At 40.2% G+C, this 27,229-nt stretch overlaps 2 protein-coding genes across 3 annotated transcripts in view; one reads left to right on the forward strand and one right to left on the reverse strand.

Annotated features, from left to right (window-relative positions):
- Positions 1 to 16,754, forward strand: part of ezrb (ezrin b) — a 30,309-nt gene extending 13,555 nt beyond the window's left edge. For both annotated transcript variants that reach the window (XM_085373461.1, XM_085373462.1), the window contains 10 exons: positions 1,063 to 1,337; positions 2,256 to 2,339; positions 2,447 to 2,593; positions 7,532 to 7,628; positions 8,100 to 8,263; positions 10,345 to 10,475; positions 11,174 to 11,334; positions 12,674 to 12,766; positions 12,926 to 13,162; positions 15,060 to 16,754. In XM_085373461.1, coding sequence (XP_085229587.1) covers positions 1,063 to 1,337; positions 2,256 to 2,339; positions 2,447 to 2,593; positions 7,532 to 7,628; positions 8,100 to 8,263; positions 10,345 to 10,475; positions 11,174 to 11,334; positions 12,674 to 12,766; positions 12,926 to 13,162; positions 15,060 to 15,224 — 1,554 coding nt within the window. In that variant the 3' untranslated portion in view covers positions 15,225 to 16,754. The remainder of the gene's footprint in view (positions 1 to 1,062; positions 1,338 to 2,255; positions 2,340 to 2,446; positions 2,594 to 7,531; positions 7,629 to 8,099; positions 8,264 to 10,344; positions 10,476 to 11,173; positions 11,335 to 12,673; positions 12,767 to 12,925; positions 13,163 to 15,059) is intronic.
- Positions 16,755 to 18,272: 1,518 nt separating this feature from the next.
- Positions 18,273 to 25,914, reverse strand: sytl3 (synaptotagmin-like 3). Its single transcript, XM_085372467.1, has 13 exons — positions 25,643 to 25,914; positions 24,797 to 25,006; positions 23,364 to 23,431; positions 22,364 to 22,415; positions 22,197 to 22,263; positions 22,032 to 22,104; positions 21,463 to 21,590; positions 21,015 to 21,137; positions 20,652 to 20,818; positions 20,443 to 20,539; positions 19,727 to 19,897; positions 19,561 to 19,617; positions 18,273 to 18,570 (listed from the first exon to the last, which is right to left on the reverse strand). Exons 1-12 carry the CDS (start codon positions 25,738 to 25,740, stop codon positions 19,585 to 19,587), a joined length of 1,287 nt encoding a protein of 428 aa, XP_085228593.1. The 5' UTR covers positions 25,741 to 25,914; the 3' UTR covers positions 18,273 to 18,570; positions 19,561 to 19,584.
- Positions 25,915 to 27,229: the final 1,315 nt, after the last annotated feature.

The raw sequence follows: 27,229 nt of genomic DNA on the forward strand, positions 1-27,229 counted from the left end.
AAAATCAGCCAGGTGATAAAGTCATATGTCCATAGTCCACATGTTCAACTCTGCAGCTGATCCTGTCCTAATAATCTGATCTGACGATAATTGATTCCAAATTTGAACCACTAGTTGGGTGCTACTTCTGAATCTCAAACTGAAGCAGGGAGGGAGGCACCACGTTTTTACATGAAAGAAAAATGTGTGGGATAATTTTTGAAATGTACACCAGCCTCTTTTTCGGCTCCCATGAGGAGGGTTAAGCTCAGATTTTTAAAATAATGTTGAGTACACCGATCTTGTTTATCTCTAATAGCTTTGAAAAGAAAGGTTATGAGTAATACCTTTCTGAATGAAACAAATGCCAGAAACGATGCTAATCTGTCCTGTCAATTTATAATTTTTTTTCGAAGAGAGAGGGAAAGAGAGAGAGAGAAAGAGAGAGTTATACTTGCCTCAGTCAGCAGCAGCAAACTGTACACTGTCTGCTGACAGTGCAGCTCATCAGCACAATGCAATGATCAAACTGGAATATTCCTGGTCCCATTCTCTTCATCAAGACTGCCTGGTTCCTGTTTTGAAATGAGAGGAAGAGGTGTATTGTGTAAACACACACTGTAGCTGGGAGTTAATAAAGTTTATTTCGACTAAATGAAAGGGCAGATCCCCCTTTTTAGGTCATTACAGCGCAATGGGTTTCATACGGTTTAAAGTGTGGATCAAATCCATTATTTATACCACCGATTGTGATTGTTTTGTAGCCAATAATAGTAAATTTGTTAGAGAAACTGTTTTTAAAACATGCTTTTATAGCGTCATGATTCACAGGATGATTCTTGCTACAGAAAGTCTTGATTTACACTCTGACAGTTCTGGCATTTATACAGTCCAGTTTTACAATTTGAAACTGAAGTCACAGCTTGACAATCATTTTGAAAAGTTGAATGAAAATGAAAACCCGTCCATAAAATTACTTGGAATACTTTGAGATAGCAGTTGCTTTGATAAGATATCAGCCTCTTATCTAACCAACTTATCAAGGCAGTAAGTGAGTATGTTTATTGTATAATTTCTCTCCAGGTGTCATCTCAGGATGTGAAGAAGGAGAACCCCCTGCAGTTCAAGTTTCGTGGCAAGTTCTTCCCTGAGGACGTTTCTGAGGAGCTGATCCAGGAGATCACCCAGAAGCTCTTCTTTCTGCAGGTGAAGGAGAGCATCCTGAGCGACGAGGTCTACTGCCCACCAGAGACAGCCGTGCTGCTGGCCTCCTACTCTGTTCAGGCCAAGTTTGGAGACTACGATAAGGATGTCCACCGGCCTGGGTACCTAGTGTCTGAGCGCCTACTGCCACACAGGTGAGATGTGAGCTCAGAGCCACTAATTGAGACTTGCAGACTTGGCTTATTAATCTAAATCAGTTGTTTGTCCTTTTTTGCTTTTAATGGGGAAAATTTCTTTGAAAAAAGGACGTAGCATGCTTAAAATCAGCAGCACTGGTTGAACCAGCTCCAAAGAAATAAGATAAGATAAGATAAGATAACCTTTATTAGTCCCACACGTGGGAAATTTGTTTTGTCACAGCAGGAAGTGGACAGTGCAAAAGTTATGAGGCAAAAATTAGAATACAAATTCATAGTGTCTCCACCCAAAGAAACAAAAGAGGAGATGGATTTTATTGAGGAAACATTGTTTCTAATTAACAATGAGTTAAGAGCAAATTATGCTTGTAATCTGTTTAGATTGGCTCTTGTTCCACCCTCACCTAGATATATGCAGTTACTCTTCATATATATATTTTACCACTCTTAGTAACCAGGAACAGGATTTTAAATGTGAGTGGGTATGTCAGGGATTGGCACTTTAAATGTCTGGGCGTAATGCTTTATGTGTCTGTCCCAAAGATGTAGAGATTGTTGCAAAACTAAACAACAAAGTGCTGCCTTGTACTGATCTAAGCAAGAAATTTGAAATTCTTCTAGAAATCTACAACAACAAAAAAACCACGCCTGCAGCTCTAAGCCCCTCCAACCACACAGACATGAACATATATGCATTAGGATGGAGCGTGAAGTCTAAAGTAACTCAACAGCATTTTGTGCTTTTTACTATATCTTTGATGCAGGATAAGAGAACAAAATTCCCAGATCAGCCAGAGGGTTGCCACGTTATGCTATCCCATAGCATAAAGTTCCACTTTATACCACAGAAACTGCATGAAAATAGCATATTTCTACATTAATCCCATACATTTTTTTCTCTGTTTCTGTCTACAGAGTCATGGAACAGCACAAGTTATCCAAAGATCAGTGGGAGGAGAGGATCCAGGTGTGGCACGAGGAGCACCACGGGATGCTGAAGTGAGTTACTGTTTTTCTGCAGTTCTGTTAAGAATTATTTTTGTGTAATCCTGCATTACTAAAAGGAATTGTGGTTTTCATGTCCTGATCTTTGCCTGTTCTTGCAGGGAGGATGCTATGCTGGAGTACCTGAAGATCGCCCAGGACCTTGAAATGTACGGAGTCAACTACTTCGACATCAAGAATAAGAAGGGAACAGAGCTGCGTCTGGGAGTGGACGCCTTGGGACTCAATATTTATGAGAAGGATGACAAGTAAGCTCCTTCAAGTACACGGCCTCTGTGTTGGTGTCTCTTCTTGTTGTTGGAGTAGCTGTGGCCCTGGGGTGGCTGTGGCTCAGGAGGTAGACCAGGCCATCTACTAATCAGATTGAACCATCACCAGCAATCTGTGGTGTGAGTGTTAGGTGTAGAAAAAGGGCTTGAGACATGCTGTATAAAGCGCTTTAAGTGCTCAAGTACAGTTGAAAAGTGGTGCATAAGAACCAGTCCATTTACCATTTGCACAACTAAACTGGCTGAGCCAGGTTCATGTCTGTGCTTAATCACTGTTCCTGTTCTACAGCAGGCAGTATGACAAGAATAACAATGAAGACACAGGAGATACAGATAGTTAGAAATTAAAAAAAAAAGTTTACTTTGAGTCAAAAGTCTGCTGTGCAGGTCAAATAATAGGTTCTTATTTGGAGTTCTTCTGGGTTTTGGACCACAAATTGGCACATAATGTGGTTTCATGACTTTAGTACTTATTTTTTGACTGCCTTGAGTGACTGTGACCTAATCTCTTTTAGAGATAAAGGTTATCAGTTGTTTGTAGAGGTTCACTTCATGCTCTACATAATTCTGAATGGGAAAAAAAATCTCCTGACCCATTTTTGGGCCATTTAAACATGCAGATGATATACAAAAGCTGCAGACATTTTGCCTCGCCTTTCATTCCATCTGATTCAGTTCTCGTTCTCACCTTTGGTAACACTGAGATAAACTTGCTTAACCAGGCTAAAGTGTACAGTCAATCTCTACCCATTTTTTCTGTTAAAAACAAACAAATAAAACAAAGTAAATGTTTGTATTTTTTCTATCCTTTGATCAGTTTGTGGTGCTGTGCTTGAAGGCAGACCTACTTTTTGAGAGATCCAACACACACCGGTGATTGGGTGTTTCCACATTGCTTTCTGGCATTGCTTGTGATTTTCCACTTTGTTTGTAGGCCAAGACACTTTGGGAGATAATCACCGTCTGGTTTGGTGAAATGACTTCTGAGATCCCCTGTGGCCTCCTGTGTGTGGTTACTGGAGTGAAGTACACTGTGTTAAAGGGGCACGCCATCCCAGATGACTTGCATTTCAGTCACTGACCCCGTGCTTGGAAAAGCTGCCAGCTTTGGCTTCGATTGTCACTCTTCACGTATTAAGTTTGTCCACTTTCCTGCCATGCAGTGCGGTCTGCTATGTCTGTGGAACAAATGAGCACAGCACAATGGTGACATTTTAAAGAGAAAGCTTGGCATCTCAGCTCCCTCATCAGGCCTCTAACTGAACATTTACAAGCTTGGTTTATTGTCCTCTCAAATCTAAATGATTTAATTACCCTTACTGCCATTGTGTTTGAGTCATTCCTGCACTTCATTTCACTTTAAGTCTAATTTAACAGCTTGAGGTATGAAACCTCCAAGAAGAGAGCAAATATATTGTTAGGAATCAGACCAGGTCTCGTGTGAGTGTCTCTTTGTGCGCTCGCTGGGATCAGCATAAAAATGCCTCTCCTCCATGGTGCCCTCTGCTGTAACCATGGCTACGCCGACTGGTTTTTCAAGCTGTGCAGCACTTAAGAATGCGAAGCAAACCTACAACACTCTCTCTCCAATGAGGGCAGCCGGCCCACAATGCAACAGTGCAGCCAAGGTTTCACCCAGGCTGGAGCTGGATTAACTCCTTCTGCTCCCGCTGCTGTAGCTCATTTTTAAAGGGCAGTTTTTGCTTTTTTTCAGCCAAAGCTTTGTCTTTAGCAGGCAAGTGCAGCCTCACACACTAAATTCACTTTTTAGCATTTAGGAGTTAAACGGGTGTAATAAATAGATTCTTAATTGGCCTTAACTGTGTAGCACTGAATAGTCCAAGCTTGAATGACACACTGGACCTGAAACAGTTATTCATATATATTTTTTATATCAATACAAGTTACTTTAATAAATTTTTTTGTTATAGAGCCTGACCAATATTGGGATTTTCGGTAGATTACTGATGCATATTTTAAAAGAGTAAAGATGCCGGCTGATAATTTTTGCCTTTTTGTTCGTTGAGTAGCTGTTAATGCCACATATTACCACACGGTTGTTTCTTAATTAGTCACTCATTTAAGCTTTAGTTTAGACTTCTTTGTCAGTCGGTGAAAGTGATGATTTGTGACTCCTGTCCATCATCGTTGCAATCCCCAGGCCTAAAAACTGGTAACCAGTTGGGCCTAAGCATAATGAGATGGTTCTTAAATTAATTGGTGGCACATTCAGATGTAAGTTAGTTCTGCTAGCTACTAAAGTCAGCAAATAATAAATGATATTATCAGCAGAATGAGTCTGGTGTCTCAAGGAGAATTGTGTCTGTTTGTGGAGGCATTTTACTACATAGAGTGAATGATTTTGGGTATGCAACCTGTACAGATGCACTTGTGTGCAGGGGATTTTGATGTAGGTTGGAATTTTAACTTTGCATAAGCAGACAGGGGGACCATGAAGAGGAAATATTGTTAATTAAAAAAAAAGCTCCAAAAAGCAGCATGAAAGACATAAACAGCAGCTGCAGTGGACAGTTTTCATTGTTTTTAACAGCCATCATCTGTTTTCTGCTACTTGGCCGGCTCGTGGGGACAGCAGTCCACTCAGAGACGCCCAGTCATCTCTTTTCCTGGCCACCTCCTTCAGCTCTTCCATGGGGACACCAAGGTGTTTCCAAGCCAACTTAGAGACACAAACTCTTGATTGTGTCCTGGGTCTGCCACAGTGACTCCTTCCAGTAGGACATGCCGGAAACATTGCACCCAGGAGAGGTCTTTGTCAAATGCCTGAACCACTTCCTTTAGTGGCTCTACTCAGAGTCCCTATTGAATGACTGATCTCCTCTCCTTATCTCTGACACTGAGTACAGACTCCCTTTGAGGGAAGGTCCTTTTTGCCAGTTCTATCTCCAATATCATTCTTTTGGTCACTGCGTCCAGCTTGTAAATCTATAGCTTTGCCTTCTCTCCGATACAGTATCCCTGTCACCAAGATGCCACACCAGTCTGCCTTTCAGTTCCATTCTGATCCGGAGTGGGCATGCACTCTTTTCCAGCTGAGAATCAGTCTCGGAGGTGCAAAGTCTTTCGCAATGAGAGCTCAGCAAAAGGACACATAACAGCAGAAACTCAAACAAGAGTAGCCCACAGACCAGTTATTCCACACATTTTCTTGACACTGCCCCCTGGTGCCAGTAAACAGCTACAACATAGCTTTTTGTAGGACCAGTGTACAGCTTGAAGCAAAGACGGCTGCACCCATGCAGCTCTGTCTCAGAGTATCCCGAGTATGCAGCATTACTCTCTGTTATCTCTTCAGCTTTGTGCAGCTATCATTATCTGACCTTTTACTGTCAATTTACAACAAATTTTCATTTACAGACTGCAGCAGTACTTGAAGCTGGAGCAGCACACCTTTTATTACTCATATATTTAGTTTTTGGAGCCATTGCAATCAAATGCTAATATTTCTTACACATGAATTCTTATACATTAGTGAATTAGTTAAAAGAGAGACTTGGTAGTAAAATCCATTTATTCATGGTTTCTCCTTTTCAAAGCAAAAATCGAAACAAGTTTTGAGCAAAGAGTTCTGTGCTACCAAAATGAGTTGATAAAGCACACCTCCGTAGACCACAGAAGTGTGATAGAAATACGCAGCAGATAACTTCCACATTGTTTTCTCAATTCCACAGGCATGTGTCAGGGTCAGCTGGAGCGAAATTCCAGTTTAGGGAGTATAGTTTCATAGTTTCATAGTTTCATAGTTTCGTTGGCAGGTGTGCGGCTGCTTTTTCAGATCATCACATTATGGGCCTCTCCATTGTGTCGAAAGACAGGCATTTGTTCCGTTTTTTTTTCTGGCACTACAAGTAGCCTGCCACACCCCAGATTCATCCCTCCTACTTCGTTACTGAAATCCATGCTAAGAGGATTATTCTGACTCAGAATGAATGAAATGAGATCCAAATGAGATTGTTCAGTGTATTTCTATAGCTTTATGATATGTAAACTGTCTGTATTCTTATAATAAATGGGGCTAGAATTGAGAGTCACAAATGTACTCCAAGCTGCCTTCAGTTTGGTTGTTTAGTCCAAAATAAAATAATGTGACATAAAAAGTGAGTTTTTTACATTTGAAAAACTATAAGTAGAGATTTTAGCATAAATTCGAGAAAAGTGAAACGATGACTTGCTTCTCAGTTGCTGATTACTTGTCTATTAATCTACTAACCGCTGGAGCTGAAGTATTAATAACAACTGATAAGAATGCACATTATTCCAAGGAAAGTGCTGGAAACATTACTTAAATTGTATTAAAATAAATTTTATTGGAGTAATCACTCAAGCTACTTAAAAAGTCTAATTTTATTAAGATCTTTGTCATTGTAGGTCAGTATTTTGAGCTTGGAACAGAATGAAAGAGACACTTGTCTAAGGATGAAAGTGCTAAACCTTTCAATGCCGTGTAAACCAGCAATAAAACCTCAGGACGAGACCTGAAACCAGTATGAAGACAATAAAAACTGGGTGTGATGTAGTATTTTATTTCGTCATCATGCTCTGTGCAAGTCCATTTTTTTTAAAGAGGCGGAGGTGTAAATACTGATGTTTTTTTTAGGCCATCTAGATAACAAAACAGTTCATACAAGAGAAGACCAAGAGCAATCAGTTTTTTACAGTGTGAAAAAAGAAAGCTGTGGTTAATTATGTACAACATTTTTGGTGGAAAAATGCACTCGTACTTAGCAGACAATTCAGGTTTTTCTGTTTAAAACACTGTATTGGCACCATTATCTATCTCAGTGGAAACATGCAGGAAGGTCACACTATATCAGAAAATGATTATTATTATGTCCCAGTGGACATCCACATTATCCCATATATTTCACATTTATTTTCTTGTGCTTTCTCCTTCAGACTGACCCCTAAGATTGGCTTCCCCTGGAGTGAAATCAGAAACATTTCTTTCAATGATAAGAAATTCATCATCAAGCCTATTGACAAGAAATCTCCGGTGAGAAATCTCATCTAAGCAATCACATACAAACACACACCTCTTCTTTCAAAGGTCCTATTTTTCTATGTAATTTCCCTTACTTAAAGCATTCTTTGTCTTTAATATCAGGCTTTTCAGGGCGTATTGGGTTACAGTGTGTTTCTGTATTTAAGCTCGCTGCTTCCATTTTGCCTGTGGTATCATGTTTCTCTGCAGCGGAGGGGGAAACCATTAGGCATATCTCCCATTACAATCGAGCATAAAGAATAGCCAGAGCTGCTTTCTAGGCAGCACTGTTAGTGATTGACTGCAGACACACACAAAAAAGCAAGTGGTATAAACCTTATCTGTGCACTTCAGGCTGCTCTGCCTTTTACTACGAGTGGAGGTTGTTTTGTTTTTTTTAGCACCAGTATTCATTATTCAGCCCAGTGTCTGTTCTGTTTTCTCCTTATCGTTCTTATTGTTTGATTCTTTTCCCAAATTCAGGACTTTGTGTTTTACGCCCCGAGACTGCGCATAAACAAGCGCATCCTGCACCTGTGCATGGGCAACCACGAGCTGTACATGCGTCGCCGTAAACCCGACACAATTGAGGTGCAGCAGATGAAGGCCCAGGCCAAAGAGGAGAAACACCAGAAGCAGATGGAGAGGTACGCAGATTGTGGAGATGAGTGTAATTTAAGAAGTAGTTTCACACTTAAAAATTATTGTGTAACTGTTGTCTTAAGAACATAAGTAAGAACATAAACCCTCTAGACTATTATGGTTTTACCCTCGTGCCATTCACTGAGATTTTGATAAGAGCTGATGTGTTTTCACTGAGTCAGCTGTGAATAAAATGAGCAATCAACCACAACATTAGAACACGTCATTGCTGCAGCTGCTACTAACACCCCTTATCAGTTATTATTTTCACAGTAATTTGATTGATTTTTATTTAGAGGTCAGGGAGGAAAGAAAAGGGTGCACAGAAAATATTAGAGGTTTGATATAATAACTACAAAAAAGGTGAAGTGTAGGAAATGTACTTTCTGTGTTCACTGAGCTGAATGGATGTTGACCCTGATCTCAACAGCAGCTGTCAGCTCACTGTCTGTCCCACACAGCTGTTCAAACACAGACAACCATGAACAGACAACAACAGTGAATACCAGAGAGAGAGACATCAGATCACCAGTTCAGGCTCGCGCATAGTAGCCCGCAGTCTGTCCAGTAATCGGGTTGACTGGTGTTCAAACATAATTACCAGATGGTTTACGATGAGTCCCTTATGAAACTTTATTTAAAAGGGACGTGAAACGCTACACAAAGGCTAACTTAATTCAGTTATCCCTGCTCTCAAAAACTGACATAGATGTAACACTGTCTGTGAAACTGAATTTAAGAAATAAATGCTTAAAGTTTTAAAACCATGTTTAGCGCCATCTGTCTGTGCGGAGCGTGATGTCATGTGGTTGGTTGCGGTAATAGCTAACATAAACTAATGTAAGTCTATTTAGTGAGAATCAATAACTCAGTTGAAAATAATGACACTAAAACTAAATACCTTACTAAGTACTCATTTATAAAGTGCTTTACAAACCCAAATATTATGGCTAACAGCTGGATTTTCCTGTTTGAGTGCAGCTAGCCAAACAGCGAGCAGCCAATTACTGCTAAAGAGACAGACAGTGGAAATTGAAACTATTGGCTCAGTTTCTTAACATAGAACTCATTGTTCTATTTAGGGCAACACAACTGCGATCCCCTAGTTTTAGTGTCGTTATTTTCCTCGGTATTATCGATTCTATCATTAGTTAGCTAACAATAACTAATGTAAATCTATTGCAACCAGCCAATCACACGACGTCACGCTAAAAGAAAATGGCGCTAAACTTTAAGCACTTATTTCTTAAATCCAGCTTCACAGACAGTGTTACATCTATGCCAGTTTTTGAGAGCAGTGATCAATTGTGTATATTAGCTTTGATGTGTGTAGCATTTCATGTCCCGTTTAAACATTAACAAACCCAGAGAGATATCAGGTTTTTTTCTGCAGCAGGAGACATGAGCAGGATGCGAAGAGAGTCAAATGAAGTTTAACTAAGAATAGAGAATAGAGAGATGAATAACTTATCCCAAATTTGAGAAAATGAACCGTTCAGTTTTTTAGATTAAGGCAGATTGACATAAAGTTTTCTGAGAGACAAACAAAGTCCGGCTGTGGAGTATTTTAAAATTATAGTGGATTCCAAGAGTTTGTAAGAGACTAAAATGGTGTTTAAGAATCAATCATAATTAATTAATCATAACCCAGTATATAAAAGTTAATTGCTAAGTTACTAATGAATTATTTGGACATTTAGTGGACAAACAATTAGTTAAAAAATTAACTGAAGCCAATAATTTCATTGCTGTGAGTAAAATTCTTGGTTACTGAGGGCTCTGCTCACATCCTTCTATCAGCTGATTTCACGCCAGCTTTTTATAGCTCTCATAAACCCTGAAGTCATTCAGTTTGCCAAGTCTTTGTGAGTGTCATGCAACTTAAAATCACAAGACTTCACCTGTATAATATGACTGCGTGAAAAAAATCATATTTAAATGTCTTGTTGTTTTCACTAGCTCTTATAGAGCAGTTTTTGCAAACATGCACCAAATGCCACGTTTGTGTGTGTGCCTTTTGCAGTAACCATGTATCAACTACATCAGTTCTGTTTGTGTCCTCACGGCTGCTTTCTGTTATCTGCAGAGCCCAGCTGGAGAATGAGAAGAAGAAGAGAGAGGCCATTGAGAAAGAGAAGGAGCAGATGGAGCAAGAGAAGCAGGACCTGATGATGAGGCTCTACCAGTTTGAGGAGAAGACCAAGAAGGCAGAGAAAGGTGAGGCGAGGGGAAAGATGTATCTGAGTGTGTGTGTGAAAATATTTGGAATATGTGTGTATGTGTTGTTATGCAGGTTGGTAACAATAGGTCATTAGGATATGCATTCAGTTTACTTGTTGTGTAAATTAAATGATTAATCAAAGGCAACCCCCTGCCCGCAAAATAACACTAAAAGCAGCACGGCATGAAGCACAGTTATTAGTAGTCATTGTCTTTTTGATTACATATGGCTCTGTATTCAAAACAGAGGAACAAAAACTACATCTTGGAATGGACTCTCTGCTTTTTTGTCATAAACAAAAGACTAAACAATTTGATTGACTTACGGAAGCAGTCTGGTTGTAAATTAACTCTGATTTCCAGTGTTTGTTGTTAAATGATTTAAATTCCAGCTGATCAAACACCTGGAGCATTATAAATAAGAAAGCATTCACGCAGTCATGGTGCAGAGCTTTGTTGGTATTCAGGAAACATGTTTGACATCTGACAGGTTTACTTTTTATTGAACTTCCTTATTAAGAGACTGCTGTGAGGTGGTGGTCTCAGTTAATAGTAACAAATATACAGATATATACTGCTGCTCTGTTAGCTTATAAGATAATGAAAAAAATAACATATGAACATAAATATCTACACGTTTAGATAAAGTATTTGTGTCATATTATATTTTCTTTCCCCCTCTTTTTGCATGTTAGATTTGCAAGACCAGGTGCAGAGAGCCATGATGCTGGAGCAGGAGCGCAGGAGAGCAGAGGAGGAGGCAGCTCGTCTGGAGGCAGAGCGTCAGGCTGCCCTGCTGGCTAAAGAGGAGCTGGCCCGCCACTCTGAGCAACAGAAGAAGAGTCAGGAGCAGCTGGTCAGTGTTTTAAATCAGTCTTTTGTGATTTTTCCTTTATTTTTCCTTTATTTTCCTCTCATTTCAATACTGTTACATAGGTAACAGTATTGACATCTGGATGCTCATGATAAGCATCCAGACAAAAGCATTTTGTAGTGTCTAGCTGGTCCACACCGCTAACAGCCCCTCAGAACCACCTGCAAGACTGTGCTTCAGTTCAACTGTCCTGACACGAAAAGCTGTGGTTCCTACTCCACATTCAGGCACCAGACACAGTTTTATTAGACACCTGCTGTGACGCCCTCTTTACTTAAACCCCATTAAGGCATTTGTAATGGATTAAGTCCATGTGCAGCTTCCGCTCACAGAAGACGTGTGAGAGCATTGATACGAACTTGTTTGAACCCACGTATCTCATTAACGATAGTGTTTTCACTAACTTCATTTTCCAGTCGAGCACCTTTCACATAATTTCATGGCTTGCTGGAGGCAGCCTACACCCACTGAACAGCTAGAGAAGGCGTGCCGTTTAATGCTGAGCAGGGTATACTTCAGTGTGGTGAAAGACAAGCCGTTGACATTGTTGTAGTTGTGAGAAGGAATGTACCACAACACCCAGAGAGGCTACACGGTCTGGTTAGGTTTAATTAAGATGCCTCCTCACAGTGACAGCTGCTTCCTGTTTCATTATTTCTTTTTTTAATGATGCCGGCAGTTTGCAATAATCCAAAAATGAACTATTACAGTTTTTACACTGGTTTCCTATCATATTTTCTGAATTAGTAATCAAATGTAGTTTTAAATCTACCTGTTTTCTTTGTGACTCTTTAGAATTTTTTAATATATATATTTTATATTTTTGTAATGCATACTGAGGCTTAAAGCTAAAAATATCAAACAAGTGAAAGATCAGAGGAAGGTTTAAACTAACATTAAAATTAATTCTTACAGAAAATTTAAAATCTGATTAACAAAGTTTCTTTATTTTTGGGAGGAGAAGTAAAAACATAACAGGGAAAAAAGGTCATTTAATATGACACTTATAATAAATCAAGCTGCCTATATTTATTTTTGGAAACTCTTTGAAATGCTTTGAAACAATTGTGGTCTGTTAGGTTAGTTTCTCATTAGAAGGAGAAGGTTCTAGTCTCTTGAAGTGTAGGCATAGAGGTAGTATAGTGGTAGTATAAGACAACAGACATGAGCAAAATGAGATGTATTTTTTCTGGATGCTACAAGAGTCTTTATTTGCCATTCTGTATAAAATAATATGTTACTCTTATTTCTTGTTTTCTTTTGTGTGTGTGTGTGTGTGTGTGTGTGTGTGTGTGTGTGTGTGTGTGTGTGTGTGTGTCAGGCTGCTGAGCTGGCAGAGCACACAGCAAAGATCAGCCTGCTCGAGGAGGCTAAGAAACGCAAGGAGGAGGAGGCCAACTCATGGCAGCTCAGGGTGAGAGCTTTAATGTGACCACAGTGCCGTTTACTCAGGCTCACTCAGCTGTTTCTGTCTGAAACAAGGACTGAATTAAATTATTGCCTACCTTATATTTGCAGTTAGAAATTCTATAGCGTTGATTTTGAGCTGACTGACCTTCTCTGTCATCACCAGGCCCGTGAGGCCCAGGACGATCTGATTAAAACCAAGGAGGAGCTGAACAATGTGATGACGACGCCTCTGCCGCCACCACCTCCTCCCATGTACGACCACCTCATGGATGACAACAGTGACGACAACACCAGCATGCACAGCGCCGACCTGCACGTGGAAGGCATCAACGACCACCGCAACGAGGAGGATCGCCTGACTGAGGCCGAGAAGAACGAGCGCGTCCAGAAACAGCTGAAGGTGAAAACTAGCACCTCACACAGTCAGTCATTGGCGAGCGTGATGGCACATTAACACCTTTATCTGAGGTTATCAGCTGTGTTAAGAATAGAACACAAAAACAGTGCTGCGTGTGTGGTTCCTGCAATTCAGTTAAATAATCAGGAAGAATTACCTGCTTTCATGCTTATCTGTTACTGTGTTACCCAACATTAGGGTAGAAGATCTGTACAGACAGATTTAGAAATAGAACTTCCTCCTCAGGTAATCTTAGTCCGAATTAGCTGACAGCTTGAAACAAGTCTAGACAGAGAAGAGTTTAACTGGAACAAACAGTTTGGCTGTGAAAGCACAGAAGGGCCTGGTGTTATTGAATGCATCAGAGTTCTCATTGAAGCCTTGATCTAACTTAAACACTATTAACACCAAAGCAATTTTTGCAGTCCATAAGACTAGAATAGCACTACATTCTGTAAAAGCCAGTTCACAGCTGTAGTTTCTGTTAAAATTGAAAGATTACAAGTTTCACCGCATTCATCCTGTTATCACTTCTCTTTCGACCTTCACGTAGAACCAAAGCTGTTGAGCTCTGGCTCGATTATCTATACTAGACTATAACATCAGGAAGTTGAAATCAGCGGTACCTTTGAATGTTTGAACTTGATGTTGGAGACCAGCTCAGTCACCTGATCGCCCTGTATCCTATCTCAAAGCTGCGTTCAGAAATGAGGGGCGTTTATGCAGGAAGCGAACTGCTCATCACGCATCGCTTTGACAGTTGGTCGCTAGCAGACGATTTGGGCTCTGGTTGTCAAGGCATTTACCACGCCATACTATATAACAGTTAACAGCATCTTTTGTTTCACTCACATCAATATTAACTAAGTGCTCATCTAGAAGTTGCAAAAACTTCACATGGCCAGAGGTTATTTCACTCGTCATTGCTTCAAGTTGCTAGATATGTCATTGACTTTCTGTTATCGCCGATTGCCCAGTTGATTGTCGATTCCTGTGTGGAGAGCAAAAACTTTACTGCTCACTACTTTATATAAAGTCAGCTCTCAGTTTCCTGCCACAGAAACTGCCGCAGACCAATATATATTTTCTGTTTCTAATAGTCATATTGTTTTTAATGGGAAAACTACAAGAGTTTGGAAGAAAATTTTGAATCTGCTGAGAAATTTTTCCAAATCTCTTGCAGATGCATGGAAATGTATTTGATTTTTGAGCCAAGTTTAACTTACAGGAGATAACGGTGTAAAATTCTCAGGGCTGAAGAATATATTCAAGCCCTTTTTTCATTTTTTTAATGGACCAATCTAGAAGTGATCAAGCAAACTGTAGTGATTTTACAGGAACGTCGTCACAGCCTGTTTTCAGCCATGAACTTCAGAAAGTGTCAGGAGAATCAGATCAGGACAAGCCGTCCTTTCTCACACGTGTCAAACAGCAGGAGACAGCTTGGACAAATGATCACTGCTGGAAACACTGTATGCAATTTAGGCTACATCGTCACATACACTGGTGTTTTTATAAAGAAAAGAAAAAAAAAACAGAAAATGTTTATCGCTAAAGCAACACACATTGATAGAACTCTTGATAGAACTCTAATCATACAGAGATGTTGATGTCTCACGGCAAAAAAAAAGAGGGAAAAATGTTTGTCGTCCTCATCCACGTGTAAATGCAGAAACTGAGTTTCCAAACTACTGTTTTGTGTAGGAGGTGCCAAACATGATGTGCATTTGCTAGATGGAAGGTTAAAGACTGATTAACACATATGTCTTTGTGGGGTATAAAGTTCGAGGCTATAGTGAGCTAAAATGGACACGGTGACTCATTCATGGAACTGTATAAGAGGCGGCATTGTTGGTTTTTGCCCTCAGATCTCATTCTTCTTCCTTTCCTCCACCCTCAGGCCCTGACCTCAGAGCTGGCTCAGGCACGTGATGAATCCAAGAATACCGCCAACGACCTCCTCCACAGTGAGAACGTGCGAGCTGGCCGAGACAAATACAAGACTCTGCGACAGATCAGGCAGGGCAACACCAAGCAGAGGATCGATGAGTTCGAAGCCTTATAAGGAGCCCTCGGAAAACGTACCCTTTCTGAATGGTCACTACATATCTCACTCTTCGACTGCCAGATCAACACACAACCATACCCGGACATGTTTAACACACTGCTGCAGACTGAATTGAAGCAGTATAAGCAGAGCAGAAGCATCACTACAGAGAGCAAGAAACTCCTGTTATGTGTGCCCTGCTGGATGCAGGGCTTTGCAAACCCTCTGAAGAAATATTAGTGCCAAAAACTTTCCCTTTTGTCTCTACTTAGTGTTTCATTTCCCGTTTGTGTATTTAATTGTGTAATTTGAGCAATTCAGACCAAAAATAGTCATCTGTTTTTAGAGGTGGGATGGAGTGGGGGATTAGCCAAATTATTTTAGTATTTTATGATGCGCACAGAGAGAAAATAGTACAAGCTTTGCTTATTTTTGATGGAGGACCGTTTGTTGTTCATGGCGACCACTCAGAAAGGGGGAACGAGCAGAAAAATAGTTTTTATTTTCCATCATATTTGAACACTTCCATTTATGTTTAATATTGCTATTCTGTAGGTTAAAAAAATTAATCCCTAGTTGGATATTTATATATGGGACATTTAAAAAGGGTATTTCATTTTGGTTTGTATATTTTTGCTATCTTCTGATAACAAAACATTCAATATGTTTTAAAGATTTTATATATTGACCAAACAACAACGGTCTTATGTTCCATATGTTTTCCTTTAGATCAATAAATTAAAGAAATATTCATTGTAAATTATTATTTTTTACCGTAGGAAATATATTCAGCTGCATGCTATTAAAATCACGTCAGAAGATCTCTAGCTATCTAGGTACTTTTATCATTATCATTATTATTATTAATAACATTATTATTATTGTTTTTTTGCCATGCAGTTCACAGAACAGCGATGCATCTTTTTCTTGAGAGCAGGTTTAATATTTCTGTTTCTGCCTGTTCCGTGTCATGTCACTGAAGAGTGAGAAACGAACATTTTCACACTCTAAAGTGGCCTTTGGTCGCCCCTCTGCAGGGGTCAGTCCCAGACAGCCGCTCGACACGTCTCAGCCAAGGTGCTTAGTCACCCAAAAAACAAAAAACAACAACAATAAGATGCAATTCTGAAAACCTTTGGGGTTTTTTTTTTTGTTTGTGTTACATCTCCAGAGTTTCATGGACTGACCCAGATTGAATAAAACCAAGTCTCATGTTCTCCTTTCTGGACATTTATTAGTATTTACTGACTCACAGCTCTGCTGGACTTTGTATATGAACAGGATTTTATATTGAGGTGTTTAAGAATTTGGCAATTAAAAAAAAAAAGATTACATGTCTGTGTGTACTTTGTAAAATATATATTTCAAAGTAAGTAGACACTTCTGTCCTCATTCTTTCTGGACCGGGATGTTTTAATGGGTTTGCCTTATGCCTCTGAGTCTTAGCCTTGCTAGCCCATGTGGGTTTAACCATGTAAAGCCAAGTGTATCATATCTGATACAAATTAAAACTCATATATGCAAATTAATATAAATATATATATTTGTCAGGAGGTTCAATAAAATCAATTTTCAAAAAATATTAGAATTTTCTGGTCATTCTGTCATTGTTCTGGGTTTACAGTGTTAAAGACAGACCAGGATGACAGGATGGATTGCTTTGGAGGTTGTATCAATTTTCATGTTCTCCCAAACAACGACTGCTGGGCGCTGATGATAATAGCTTTGTCAGGCGTTGGCATTACAAAGCCAAACTGTATGAAAAGGTAGTCCATAGACTTGGGACTGGTTCTGGCTTGGGATGTTGTGAGATTGATGTTTGTGTTTTTGAATAAAAGAAGTCACCAGATGTTCAATGAATTGAAAATGAAACTTGATGCAGAAATTTCCTTTCAAGATGAGCTCTAAAATGAAGTCAGACACGCTAAATGCTTCCCAAAAAGTAGAGCTTTATATTTATAATATCAGCATGTCAGGACTCTCTCACGTTGTTTTGATTCATATTCAGATACTTTTATTTTTACAAAAGCAATTCAGTGTGACAGAAAAATAAATAAAATGACAAAAAACGAAAACAGACATGCACGTGGAAGCTGATCGACTTATTATCTGACAGCTATACTACACATACACTGTAAATAGTTGAATGCTAAATGAGCGTCTTAAAGTGCTGGATGTAAACAAAAATAAATAAATAAATAAATAAATAAATAAATACAATGAGTCTGTAAGCGGCCTGTGCCGCTGCTGGCGTCAATTTCTCCACCTGTTGACGCAGGCGAGCTGACGTCACGCTTAACCTGGTGAGCCTCCAGTTGCCATGGTGAGCCGGGAGAACGCGGAGTCAACAGAATTCCAGGTCAGTGACATCACTGCTCCCAGCACAGAAACCGCCTTATTCCTTCTCTTCTTCTGCTGCTGCTTTCACACGCCGCGTCCACAGAGACAAGAAACGTGTCTTTGTACTCGAAGAGCCGCTGTGTGGTGTGTCTGTGCGTGTGTGTCTGAAGCGACTCAAACTGCTTCCGCTCCACCGCCGGGTGTGGCTCCAGATTTCATTTGTCAGTAACGTTAGCTTAGCGTCTCTTCCACTAATTTTATTTGCATGGACGTTTTGTTGCTGCTCTCCTCTGACAGAAGAACATCGCATTAACGAGGAAAATGGGTCTGAACGGATCGACGAATGTCAGCAGAGAGGCCTTGAACGGAAGTGGCATCACTTTAACTGTTTAACATTTATAAAGCAATAAAATTGTACGTGCTAGCCGTCTGCAACTATGAAGCATCCACAAGCAGTTAATAAACAAATATGTCGGTATGTTAGGTACAACCTCCATCAGGAAGCTGGCTTATCCAATCTTTCTTTAGCTTAAAACTGCAGCACAGGATATTATAAAGTAATTATTAAACAGACTTGGAGCCGATGGTTATAGACTGTAACTTGATTTTTTCAAGTTTCAAGGTGCTTAGCAGATGAAAAAAAAAAGAAACAGAAAGCTAAATAAATATAACAAGCATAAATAATGTTTCTATAAAGCAATTGATTTTTTTATAGTCTGTTCTATAATGCAAAAAAATATTAATTAATCACAACTGCTTTGCTTGAGGTGGTGTATACATTCATAACGATTGTAGATGCTTCACAGGCGGCATTAAAGTGTTTCCACAGAGGATGTTCAGAAGTGGATCTCTGCTGTTATTGTTCCATTCAAGTCCCCATTATGGTGCCTCAGAGAGGCAGGAGGTGCTTTGATCCCACAGAGTGACGTCCTGGACGAGCAGCAGTGGAGGACTTCAGTCTCCCTCTTTTTTTTTGAAATGGGCGTCTTGTGGATGAGCTCTCTGCTGGCTCCCAGTCAGACGCCTAAATGAGACACGTACATACACAAACACACGAGTTATGTAAACACTCCCTCATGCTTGTTGAACAATGTTGAACAATTACACTTGCGTTCAAAAAGTCACACACCAGAACACACATAGCACACCTGAGGCCTGCTCACACAAGGAGACACACAGGGCCACAATGACGTGTATTTACACTCTGAGTCATGTTTACACTAATGGGAAGGTGTGAAGGACGGTTAGTGGATCATTGCTATGTGGCCCAGTTTGCCTTAAAGGACAACACAAGGTATCCAAAACAGATCCTCTCCTGACCCCTAGTGCCAAAATGAATGCACCTAAAAGGTTAAGGCTCTTGAAATGTGCCTTTAAAAATTATATTAAACTCAATTACAGCTCACTTAAATAAAAAAATAATTTTTTTTACTTATTTTATTTCATTTTTATTAGTAGACCCTGACCAGCCTTTTCTGAAAAGTGTTGATGACGTTCTCTTAAAATAGTGGTTTTCATAGCTCGCACCTCAGCCCACTTGATAACCACACCAGAAAACCACCTGGAGGATTTCGAACAACATGATATCACTAGCAAATAAAGTAACCTTTAGTCAGAAGAAAACTTTTATTTCAATATTAAATCATTTATATTTGACATATATTAAAATATTTGTTCTGGGGACACTGGCAGAGATGAGTGTAGGTGTAAGTGGGTTGCAAAGTGGTTTGCAGGCCAAAGCAGCTTTAATATTGCCCTATATGATTTAATTTGCCAATTTAAATGAATAAAAAGGTATCAGGTGACCCAGATCAGCTGATCTGATAGGTTTACGCTTGTGCTCGACTATGTGACCTCAAACTCACGTACATACACCTTGTAAATTACAGCTTTCAGAATCACTGTCCCACTTGTACTACACCACCTACTACGTATGAACTAAAAAACACATAAACTACACAAGCCTGACGAAAACAAAGCGCTAGACAGACATTTAAGCAAGCTACAAACTCACCATGACTCCGGCCAGCGGTTCTCCTCACTCCTGATCACCTCCGTTTTGTCTTTCAGGCTGAAGGACACAGGAAGGAGATTTTATAGAAAACCACTTCCATATCAGCCATACAGGCAAAAGTCTTCAGCAATAATAAACAAATCTTTTCTGCCGTGCTCCATTTTACCTTCGGACACAGTGGATACCAGTTAAAGCACTGGAATGCCTTGTCTTCAAATCTCCAGCCGTCCAGAGGGATGAGGACTTCACCAAGAAAAACTTTCCTTTTCAGGGTACCTGAATGCCACACAGTCGCCTGTAGCCTCTTTCCAATGAGCATGTTGCGCTGTATGCCATACTGTGAAAAACATTTAAATTTTAGTGAATGCTGTTTACGTTCACAACATTTATTTAAATGTTTTCTTTAAACACTGATTAAGCACATGAGTTTATGGTCTCAGGGCCTAGTTTTGAGTGTTATAGAGCAGCGGATGATATTATTTTTGTAAAATTGAATCAGAGTCAGAAAGGGAGTTAGCCGGGGTACCATGGAGTGTCCCCCAGTTTTAAGTTCTTGCTCTTTATTTCTGGCTTTAAAACACCCAGATGACTGTAGTGAAAAGGCTCAGCTCAAGTCTTCACAGCAGGACTTTACATCAATTACTGAGCGACGTCACAGTGGCTATATCCATCTTTTATATACAGACTATGATGGCATCTCAGAGTAGATCATATTTTTGATGCACCAGATAAAAAACTTTCAAAGGAAGAATTTACTGCCCATGAAATCAATAATTTTGTTTCTATAAGTCATGAGCATGCATATGTGCATGCTGCAAGTTTTATTAAACTGATGACACATAGAGACATCCAAAAATAGCTGAAGAGGTTCTTTGTTTTTACCTTCAAAACTTCATTGTAAACCGGATCAGTCGTGTTCTTCTTCACTGACGTCTTCAGTTTGCAGCTCTTGTCCGGCAGCACGTAGATTTTCACGTATCTGTGCAGCAGAATACAAAATAAAAAAATGCTGTTGAAGCTTTGATGGAAAATCACAGGAAATGCGCTCTGCCTCTTTGTGTTGCACAGAGTGACATCAAACGTGTCCTTACGGGTGACACTTCCTCTTCTTGCTGTCTCCGTAGGACAGGTTTCTGCAGGTGCCGACTGTGATCTCCAGACGGGAGGTGTTGGTGTTGAAGGCCAGAGCCAGCTCCAGTTCTCCGGTCACAGAAACGCTCTCAAAGCCCAACTCTGTGCTGGTGCTGCTGCAGCTGCCCTGAGGGAGCCAAATACAGGTTATAGCATCAATTTTACACTTCAGAGGAAAAGGATGAGAGAGGTGTGAGAGAGGATAATTATAAGAGGGGATTTTGTGATCAGGGCTGTTACTTTTGAATATTTTAACCACCGGATGTTGTTTGGGGATTTTATTCAATTTTTTTTTTTTTTAATGAAAATCAGCTGTGACTTACTCTCTTCCCTTCAGAGTACTCAGAACCGAATGAAGTCTCGTCCTCTGCCCCGGTGGAGGAGCCCTCCTGGTCGCTGTCTTTGCTTTTCTTGAACAGGTTTGGAAGACTTGGGACTTTGAAGAGCTGCACAAAGAAAGAAAGTCGTTTTCTTTACTCTGCTTTTGAACTTTTTTATATGATATAAAACTAGAAAACATCAAGGAGCAGTTTAGGCACAAAAAGCAAAAAGTCGCACTCTCTCTCAGATTTGAGGTTGCTGATGTTATTCCCTGTCATCACCAGCAGGTGCTGCTAAAGGCCCTGAATCAGTTCCCCGTTTTATCTGTGATTTCCCGCTTCCACTCTCAGGCCCAAATATGTGCTCTGCAAAAACACTTTCACTTGCAGCAGAAGCAGCGCTACCACCACAAACTCGACTTGAGTTCAGTGACTGATGCTTTCGACCTACCGTGCTCGATTTGTTTATGTCTGTGTCTGACAGGCTCTTTTGGGTGGAGTGGGTAAAGCTCGAGCCTCTCCATCTGTTGTCGACCTTCAGCAGATCTTCACGGACGTCGTTTTGAGAATTGGAAATCTCTGCAAAGGGAAATGTAAGAAAAGCACAACCCAGTAAATGCCTGTTTACTGGAAAACAAATTTAACGAAGAGGTGCATCCTGTGCTCGGACAAACAACGCTGCTCAAAGAGCTGTGCATGCGTGGTGGTGTTATCTCCTGCATCATCTAAAGCCTCTTTTGCTGATGCAGTAGGTGTCATGAGCTCACGAGGCTTTTTTTTTCTTCTAAATTATCTCTGGTGAATTTCCTTTGTGGTTATTACTGTGCGTATATTGAGCTCATGATCAGAGTGTGTTTGATAACATCCACAGGAAGTGATGCTACTAATTTCGAAGCAACAATTTCTCACAACTGCACACTGAGAGTATCTGTTGTGTGTTGCACTTTCTGTTATTAAGAAGTAAAGAATTATTGAGCCTGGCAATGCTGACCGCTGGGCCGAGGTTGAACAACGACTTACTTTTAATGTGACTCGTGAAGGAAACCATTAGATTTTCCACAGATTTGGTGAAAGGCTTTGAGTTTTTCCAATCCTGCAGATCAAAAAAAGTAATAATGATTAATCACTTTATACATGTTTCATTTTAACTTGTAAAAAAAATGGGAAAAGAAAATAATACTTTACCCCAGATCTGCTCAGGAAGTGATAATCCAAGTGAGGTGGAGGAGTGGGAGGCACAATGGATATATGACTGCGAAGATACACGAGTCAAAAAATGTAATTTTACAACCACATCGGGACAGAGACTTAACCTGATGTAGAAAAATAAACACTTAGAAGGTAAATAATACCTCAGCACATTGTAGGTCTTCAGTAGATTCTCCCCAACCGTCTCATATTTGTCTGAAAGGACATCAGGAAGGAACAGAAAACCATTTAAATATCCTTAATAGTTAAGTGTTATGATGCCTAGCCACACTATGAACTGAACACATAAAGCCAGCAACATAAAACAACTGCGTTCATTCATATTTTATGAGTCAGTGTAGCTGAACAAGCGTGCATTAATATTGAATAATGATTTATATTTAAAAAAGGAAAAGCAGCTGTGTATGCAGCATGCAAGCGATCCTCTATACTTATTTACAGCTGCTGCCAGTTTAATGTCTACAAGTTCAGAACATATGATAACCATGAGAATATTTTAATCTCTCCCTTTTTAAATTAATGTTCTCAGGATTGTAACTCAAGGAGGCGACCTGTGCTGTTTACTGAACATCAGAGCTGTGAGCTCTAACTTGTGATTGACGGTCATGTTAAACTCTATCTGGAGGGTTGCTGTCGGACGAGCAGACTCTATCTCTATCAGTTGCAAAGGCAGCAAGTGTACTCATAACTTCCTTAGTCTCTTAGGGATGTGAGACAGCAGTCCCAGTTCAGAATTGCAAGCCAACAAGTTGGAGTAAGAAGCTGCAGGTTGGGTCAGTGATCATTCCTGTGTTTGATACTCAATAATAATGTTATTAGGAGTTTTGGTGACTCCTCTGGGCCCTTTTTTATTTCTCTTTTATTTGGTTAGCTTTAGTTTTATGTTGAAACGACAGTGTTCTGGAGTGTAATGAAATAATGCCGAACAGTATCGTGGCATCTCTGCTGCTCTGACACTCAAACTGAATTTCGGATTTGATTGTTGTTTGCCCTGCACACTGTCTGAAGATGTAGCGCTAAAAATCAGAGATAAAAAAAATTCTTTAGCAGAGGATGTGCAGACCAGAGATGGGGGAAGTTACCCCCACACCCTGCAAATCACACCCTATGTGTATGCATGCAGTTTGGGTTTTGCATACAAACCTGTGGTGACTGGAAATTTCTTTGACTTTTCTTCTAGAAACCATTCTCCGGACTTGATTTTTACATCCCTGTGAAGAGGAAGAGCGCCGTGATGAGCAGGTAGAAATGACAAGACGGCCACAATCAATAAAACTACAACTGCAACATCTTCATTTCTCTTTTGAATTTAGCTTTAGTTTGACAAATGTATCTTCGTTCTTTCACAGATAATTAAAGTAGTAAAAGAACAGTTACATCCTTTTCTGAAAGACAAGGCGTAGGTTTCGGAGAAAAACATGCCCCCTCAGTATTCAGAACAAATCATCTATAAATGTGGACACATTTTTACACATGTAAAATACCCACACTGAAAATGAAGAGGCCAAAAATACGTGTAGGAAATACACCTAATCTAAATTTCACTTTTCAGAGATGCTATCTGCATATTTCAAATGTTTATGACAGAGTTCATATAGGGGAAGGGAAGGGGAAGTTTTAAAGAAGCGACAGGATGTGTTAAAATATCTCGTCCCATCTTAACAAGCTAATTAGCGTCACAGCTATTTTAAATAGGACTTGGGACACTTTAAAAGTTATTAGAATAGTTTGTGGTTGATTACCAAACAGCTGGAATGTTGATGATTAATTAAAACAGCGACACTTGACCTGAAACTCATGTTAAAGTTGTAGATTTAATGTAGGTATCAATCAGTCTGAGCGCAGACCTTATTATTATCGGTTTTCACTCATTATCATTTCCTTCATAAATCTGCTCAACAGAATAATTACCCACATTTTTATGGAGTTGGAGTTCATCTACTCTTGCTTTGGTTAGTCGGCTCTTGAGGGATTTATTTCAATCATGTTGCTTTAGTGTCCTTGACACAATTTCCTCTTTTTTTGTAGCAATCAGTGCCTTTTAAACTGCAAGTCAGTCTTTTCATCATGTTCCTGCAACTGAGGAGGGGGGTTTCAGTCTTTACGTGAAGCTGCTGACTGGAGAAACTGCAGTTTAACAGGGGTGTAGCTAAATCTAGGCTCTTAGTGGTTTGGTCCACTGTCCCCTATTCCCTAATGCCTTTACTTTGAAGGGGAATCTTATACTGTTACGGGGAACGTTTTATGGATGCGGGAAGTCCGTCCACAATTAAATTAGTGTTCTAAATCATTGAATTATCAAATAATTGGTCAGGTTTTTATTTCTAATGTCATTTTCTGATCTCCCACGGACTGTTTAACCATTTCATTGGATAGTTCAGCACGACGACGAGCTCTCTCAACAGTACACAAACAGAGTAAAAGTGAAAGTGTGAGATTTGAGCCTCAGTTACAGTAACCTTCAGTCAGTCACTGCTGGGCTTTACACACGCACAGTCATTCAGTGCTTGATTTGAGCCTCGCTGAGTCACACATTTCAACCCTCTGTACAGCAGGCTCGCTGGTGGCCTCCCTACCTGTATGCGTGGCAGACCGCGCACTTCCAGATCGCTGCTCCCACACGACACTTGTTGCAGATGCGGTGGCTGCAGCCGCGGCAGACTGCGCCAGAGTTCCAGAACTTTCCCAGCGGCCTCTGGCAGCGGGCGCAGGTCCGCTCGCCGTACTGCCGGGCATAGCTCTTTGCACCCTTCCTTCGGAGCTCCTGCAGGTCGTATTTCATCCTCCTGAGAATAGGGAGAACCACAGAGAGCTTTAACTGCGAGATTCACAGACATTTCTCTTCTGACAATAATGAACAGTTTTTAGAACATTTTAATATTTTAAACATCCTTCAGAAATGCATCACTCTGTTATAGATGCTCAACATAAAGCCAGCAGATAAAAAATTCTTCTGGATATAAAAACTGAAGAACAGCATGGTTTTTAAAAAGTATGCCCTTATATGGGGACAATGGGGACATATGAGGTTTCTTTGAGAGCGTAACACAAAGTTACCATAGTTAAACAAGGTTTTATAACACTATATTGAGCAGAATTAAGTGTCAGCTGCAAAAAAACAAAACAAAAAACCCCCAAAACCAACAAGATTTAAAGTCCCCGTGTGAGAAGAAGGTTCTTTCTTTATTTTACGGCACAGTATGAACTTCTGATATCACACTCATGTCTGTATGTTAAGTATGAAACTACTAACAGTTCAGATTTGTAACAGGTAACATCTCTGAAACAGGTTTTGTTTTCAGAAGAATCATATTTTCGCTTTCACGTAATCAATATAAGAGCAGTCGGCCCTGCCTCCTTCCAGCATCCCTAAAAATCTAATTTCATCCCAGCACCTATTAACACTGTTTGAAATGACCCACCTGATCCTGTCTTCTTCGATTGCTCGCATCTGTTTGTCTCTCCGAAGAACCTCCAGGATGCTCTCTCTCTCCATAACTTGAAGCAAACTTAAATCCATGTTTTTGAATTAAAAAAAAGAAAGAAATACTGGTTCAGGTCTTCTGTCACTGTCACAGGTCCTGCTCTCTCTGTCTCTCCTCTCTGCTTCACCGTTTTCTTTTTTCACTCCTGTCTCCTCCTCCTCTCCTCTTTAGTCCTCCCCCTCACTGGGCCCAACCCTCAGATCGTCTCTTTCGTCTTCTGGAACTGAAAGATTAAAATAAGGGAAATAGCAAGGTTATTTCGCGAGCAGCGGAGATTCCCCTTTCCACATCAGAAAGCTACTTGTAGTATTTCTACTTGAATGATTTAAAATAACCTTCTTATCTCCAAGAATACCCGGGATGACGTAAATAGTTGCTCGGCGGCACAGGATGTCATGAAAAAATGACATGTCCAGATCTGTGATGATCAGTTACCCCTCATTTCCCCTCATGCTGCTCATATCCTCACAGACCTCCGCTGTGTTAAACCACCGCTGCTTCCTCAGCTGCAGGAAGAGCAGCGATGCTTCACTGATGGCAGGGCAACAGCAAAACAAACCAAATGCCAACCCTGTGCATTATTGATGGCTGACGTGCACCCGTGGCCCAGTTTCTTTTTCTTTTTTGTTTTTATTATTAGATCAATAGCTCTGTTTCATGTTTTACTTCAAAAGAAGTCACTTGACAGTCCTTGGAAATAAGCTCATCCACTGGTTTGAGGTTTACAACAGAAGATCAGCTGTGTGTGTTTGTGAAGAAGCTAGAATATCTTGAACACATCTCATGTCTTGTATTTTCTTGGCTTACTGAAAATGTTCAGTTTGCATAACATTGCATGTAGAGTTGTGACTGTGTTACTTACCACAAACAGTCATCATACAATTTAACAGATGTAGCTGTGAACTGGCTTGAAAGTGACACATGGACCTTATTTTTTGTTTTTTAATCCTTAGTTATTTTTAATCACTGCCTCTCTTCCACAGCTTGTCTCTTCTCCCTCCCCTCACCCCCAACTAGTCAAATGGTTGCCCCTCCTTGAACCTAGCTCTGCTTGAAGTGGAGCTTTTCCTTTCCACTGTCGCCAAGGGGTCAAAGGCGGTTGTTATTGTAGATTCTTTACACTACAATTTAAAGCACATTGAGACGACTGCTGTTGTGATTTGGCGCTGTGTAAACAAAACTGAACTGAATTGCTTGCATGCCTGACCCCACAGCTGGGTGTGTGGTCAGTTTATAAGGAGGGTCAATCAGCAACGTGGGAGGAAGTAAAGGAGAAAGCTGATTCTTTAATATCTCATTCATTTGGAAGACGTCATTCCCGAGCGCTTAACATCTCAATCTGGACTGAGACCATTTTCCTTCCCGGCAGCGCACAGGCGTGGGGAGCAGAGGGGAAATGGCCTGTCGAAGAGCTGGATGTCAACCTGTGTTAGCAGATAAGGCCCGTCGTTGTCACTAAACAGAGCTGCCAGGAGGCTGAAGATAACAGTCAGTGCTAGTAATAATTAGGCCTCACGGCTCAGA

The sequence above is a fragment of the Diplotaxodon limnothrissa genome, linkage group LG15, assembly GCF_057381915.1.
Source record: "Diplotaxodon limnothrissa isolate DT_005_m linkage group LG15, D_limnothrissa_male_GT1.1, whole genome shotgun sequence".
NCBI lineage: Eukaryota > Metazoa > Chordata > Actinopteri > Cichliformes > Cichlidae > Diplotaxodon > Diplotaxodon limnothrissa.

Excerpts from the sequence above, each read along its gene's own strand:
- sytl3 (XM_085372467.1), bottom strand. The coding sequence starts at position 25,740 with ATGGATTTAAGTTTGCTTCAAGTTATGGAGAGAGAGAGCATCCTGGAG. Across the intron at positions 25,007-25,642 it reads ATCGAAGAAGACAGGATCAG|GAGGATGAAATACGACCTGC; the intron begins GTGGGTCATTTC and ends CCCTATTCTCAG. Across the intron at positions 21,138-21,462 it reads ACATAAACAAATCGAGCACG|CTCTTCAAAGTCCCAAGTCT; the intron begins GTAGGTCGAAAG and ends TTCTTTGTGCAG.